We start from the raw sequence: 5,004 nt of genomic DNA on the forward strand, positions 1-5,004 counted from the left end.
GTCACATCACTATTAAAAACTCTCTGCAGAAGCCTGTGTCCTCTGTGAAGAGTAGACGCACACTTCTAGAAACTACCCTATTAAAATGAAATAAATAAGTATTAAAATTCAGATGGCAGTGATTAAAACATGCTCTACCATGACCAACAGTACCTCCAATTAGTGATGTTATGGTTTGCGTCGAGGCTTCGAGGCATGTGTCAAGAATTCCGGCTCCTCCCCCAACAAAGCTCCGTGTCGGGATCTGATTCACCTCGGCAAAATGACGTAGCGTATGACGAGCGAGGCCTCGTTTCGGGATACAGGTTTATAATTGGCGGGACATTACGACTATAAAAATGCCTCATACACGAATACTAAATCGTGGGTTTATCAATATTCTTATTCATTATTCTTATATATTCTTATACATCATTATGATAAAAATGGGCACATTATCAAAGCATTGTAGGTTCAAATCCAAGGTGGAATTGCAGTGTAGGCCTACCACTTTGACTAATATATCACTTTATCATCATTATTATAAATCATTATTTTAATTATTACTACTGCTGTTTGTACCACAAAGAGGCAGTGGTGTAGTGGTTAAGAAGTCGGACTTGTTGTCAAGGTGTTGCAAGTTCGAATCTAGGATAGAGCTGCAATGACTGACCCCCATGGATCCATTACTTATATAACAAATGATTATCATTATATATCATTATAAGTATTACTACTATCTCATGTTTCAGGTGGTGTAGTGGCTAACTGAGACACATTAAGTGTTGTAGGTTCAAATCCAAGTCTGTGGTTTACCAAAGAAGACTTTAATTCTCAAATGATTTGATGTTGGATCGGCACATATAGCAAACATCTCATGTCAGGTTGACTGGAAACTCTTTTACTTTCTTCATAATTTCATTCACCACTAGGTGTCCCTAGCGTACATATTTGAAGCTTTGGGGTCGAACCACTTTGGTAGTTCATCTGGCTGAGAGGCTTTGATGTTTCATGAGGCTTCATCTCACCATCACTAGCTCCAATGAAGAAGGCAGCCCAACTCACACAACAGTGTCCAGCAAACACAAAGAGAGTGTGACTTGCAGCCAGCAAACATTTATCACTTCCTGATTAGTCATGTGACTACCAGGTGTTGTGTGAATGTGACGCAGCTATGTTTTGTGCCTGTCTGTAGATCCCCACATTTGTTTCGGCGATTTTAGCCACCTGCACAATCTTTCTTATATTTTTTATCTCCTGTCCAGTCCTTTGCTGTTGAAGCGACTGCAAATAATAGCACTTCAAATAAAGAAATTACTCGTGCCTATAGATGCCGTGTCATGCTCTGTCACTATTTGTCTTTGTGTGGAATTCGTATTGAGGACTATACTCCCAAATAGCCATAGCCAGTGTCTGCTTATTAGGGTAAGATTAATGAATAATTTATAATATATGTCATACTGTAATTTGCAGTAACCCCCACCAATTTGATTATCTATGAATGTCAAGCAGAACACAAGGTAAGTCAGTACTAAATTTGGATTATGGTTTAAAACACAATTGTGTTGCCTTACCTTTGTATTATTTCACTATCATGTATTTCACATGACTTTTAATGAACTCTGGATGAAGGAGATAACAATAATTTACAGGCACACCAATGTGCCCTGGTCTGGTCAACTAATAAGAACAAGGACAATAGCCAACGTGGCAGTGCCCAGTATATGATGTGGCAATAATCTCGCAGCTCTACCTGCATAGATTCTAAGATTATGACATGTGGTTAGTTCACTTGGGTGGAATGCATAGACAACAATGCTCATGAGTGTCTAGTTACTGAACCAAGTCATGAACCTGAAGATTGTGTGAGCAGTTTCTTTTTTTTGTTTTTTTTTTGTTTCCTTTCCTCCTCATACTTTGCTGCTATATAACACCTGGACAAACAGGTGGCATCCGACTAGAGCAAGATAGAGGAACATAAGGAGCTTCAGAATACGTTTTAAAACAATGCAAATCTAAGACGTTATTTATAATTCCTGACTATTGCTTGGGGTAAGTACATCTTGGCATCAACATTCTGTAGGTATTTTTATTCCATTGTAAATTATGTTTTACTATATTGAGTTTTTTTATTTTAGATTTTTTTCAATTAAATCTCTTTATTAGTTTATTGTAAGGCTCATCTTTAATTGCATCCATTCTTTAACAATTAAAAAAATCAATGCAATAACAAAGTGGTTCATAGAGGAAGCTCTTTTTGCTTGTCCTTCTCCACAGTGAGGGCAGAGGTCAGGGTTTGCAGGTCATTCACCTTTGGCTAATAGGGCTTTCACAGTTGTACTGATTGATTGTTAAGTTGTTAACGGGTGGTCTCTTCATTCAGTACACGTGTAAATATATTTTATATAGCTTTGTCTGAGATAAAATATCTGGTGTTCTATGATAAACAGGTGGATGTATGAATAATTTCTGTTTCAGCCAAAGAGTATATCTGCGTTAACATACAATGTAAAATACATTTCACATTGAGATTGCTTTCAAGCTTCTCCATAACTATATGATATTATTGAATAAAATATTTTACAAACTTTTTATTGACAATGTTTGAAATGCAATATTTTATCTTACAATACAATTTGTATGTTGTATTCTTTGGCCGCCACAAATAACATAATCAGTTAAAGTGAGACTTAATTTTGATGCAACATAGGAGTCTTCATGTCAGGTCACTTGTAGCGGTCTCATGTCTGTCTTGAGACCAAACCGTAAAACTGATATTGTGTCTTAGACCATGTTCTTGTCTTTTCAATGCAACTTTTCTCACATTCATCATGCTGGGACGCACTGACTGTAAAGTCTGTGCACTCTCAGACTGGGTCTTATTCCCATTCTTATTGGATCATACCACATGGCCCGAATTGAATTCGGATCTCAGTGAGGTGTGAACAATCCGGATTTATCAAACTTAGGTCCCATATCATTTCCCTCCCACATGGGAGTTCCAATCCCTTCCTGAGCAAGAGCAAAGGAAAGGGAGAATATTGTGCTTTTTTACTGCTGATGAAAACCCAACATTGCTTGATTATGCCACTTCAAAATGAAAAAAAGTAATAATATTAATCGGGACATTTATCGCAAAGATATATTTTTTAAATTTCTTTGTCACCAAATTAACCGGAACTTTGTTAGCGAATATTCCTCAAATAAAAACAAGGCTCCATTCTAAATTAGGTTAGTCAAAAATCAATTCAGAAAAATCCCCTTGAACTTAGACTTTGCATATCGTCGCAGTTGTTTCAAACCCTTTCACTTTGGATGTTTGCTGTGCCGGCCGGGAGTTAAAAAGACTAGAAATAATTGATGATGAATACAATCATTTGCAGTTTGAAAAAAATAGTTTGCAAAGTTAGGTTAATATAGTTTCATTTGATCTGTTTAATTTCAAAAGAAAATGGGACAGACGTAAACAGAAAACATTTACTTGTTGTAAATTGTTGGAGGCCTATGTACTTAAAAAGTAATAATTCTGATTAAGTAGTAATGGTAGCACAAAATCTTTCAAAATGCTGTGTTTGTGAAGGATTCTTTGATTTTACAGATTCAAAAGAAACCAAGATGGTTGTTGGACGGATCATATCCCTTTTCCTGATTCTTATAGGTAAGCCTGTCTGACTGATTAAGAAAGTTCTCAAAGGAATATAAAGGAAAATGTGGAGGGTCCAGACTGCACTTAAAGTGGGAGTTTTTGCCGACACCTGAACAATGTTTCTTATGCATACTCTAAGTCATTTTATTATTACCTTTAGAAGACCTGTGAAGTGAAGGCAAAACATTATCATTATACATTTTTTGGATCTATTTATTAACAGCAACTACAACAGCAGCACAAGCTACAACAGCTGCACCCACGACAGCAGCACCTACAACAGCTGCACCCACGACTGCAGCACCTACAACAGCTGCACCCACGACTTCAGCACCTACAACAGCAGCACCCACGACTGCAGCACCCACAACAGCTGCACCCACAACTGCAGCACCTACAACAGTGGCACCCACGACTGTAGCACCTACAACAGCGGCACCAACAACTGCAGCACCAACAACAGCTGCACCCACGACTGCAGCACCTACGACAGCTGCACCTACGACAGCAGCACCCACAACTGCAGCACCTACAACAGCTGCTCCTACGACTGCAGCACCTACAACAGCTGCACCTACAACAGCTGCACCAACAACAGCTGCTCCTACGACTGCAGCACCTACAACAGCTGCACCTACAACAGCTGCACCCACGACTGCAGCACCTACAACAGCGGCACCCACAACTGCAGCACCCACGACTGTAGCACCTACAACAGCAGCACCCACGACTGCAGCACCTACAACAGCTGCACCCACGACTGCAGCACCTACAACAGCAGCACCCACGACTGCAGCACCTACAACAGCTGCACCAACAACAACTGCACCTACGACAGCAGCACCATCAACAGCAGCACCCACGACTGCAGCACCTACAACAGCCGCACCCACGACTGTAGCACCTACGACTGCAGCACCTACAACAGCAGCACCCACAACTGCAGCATCAACAACAGCTGGACCCACAACAGCTGAACCCACGACTGCAGCACCCACGACTGTAGCACCTACAACAGCTGCACCCACAACTGCAGCACCCACGACTGTAGCACCTACAACAGCTGCACCCACGACTGCAGCACCTACAACAGCAGCACCCACGACTGCAGCACCTACAACAGCTGCACCAACAACAGCAGCACCCACGAGTGCAGCACCTGCAACAGCCGTACCTACAACAGTAGCACCCACAACAACTGCTCCTACGACTGCAGCACCTACAACAGCTGCACCTACAACAGCTGCACCAACAACAGCTGCTCCTACGACTGCAGCACCTACAACAGCTGCACCAACAACAGCTGCACCTACAACAGCTGCACCCACGACTGCAGCACCTACAACAGCGGCACCCACGACTGCAGCCCCCACGACTGT

The 5,004-nt window shown here is 41.3% G+C and overlaps 1 protein-coding gene across 1 annotated transcript; it reads left to right on the plus strand.

Annotated features, from left to right (window-relative positions):
- Positions 1–1,476: 1,476 nt before the first annotated feature.
- On the plus strand, positions 1,477–4,751 carry LOC311009114 (uncharacterized protein; the record flags this gene model as incomplete). The annotated part of the gene is made up of 3 exons (XM_084003087.1): positions 1,477–1,499; positions 3,578–3,637; positions 3,849–4,751. The coding sequence occupies 3 exons, from the start codon at positions 1,477–1,479 to the stop codon at positions 4,600–4,602; spliced, it is 837 nt and encodes a 278-aa protein (XP_083859213.1). The 3' UTR covers positions 4,603–4,751.
- Positions 4,752–5,004: the final 253 nt, after the last annotated feature.

Source organism: Eutrigla gurnardus, assembly GCF_963514095.1.
Source record: "Eutrigla gurnardus genome assembly, chromosome: 23".
NCBI classification, from domain to species: domain Eukaryota; kingdom Metazoa; phylum Chordata; class Actinopteri; order Perciformes; family Triglidae; genus Eutrigla; species Eutrigla gurnardus.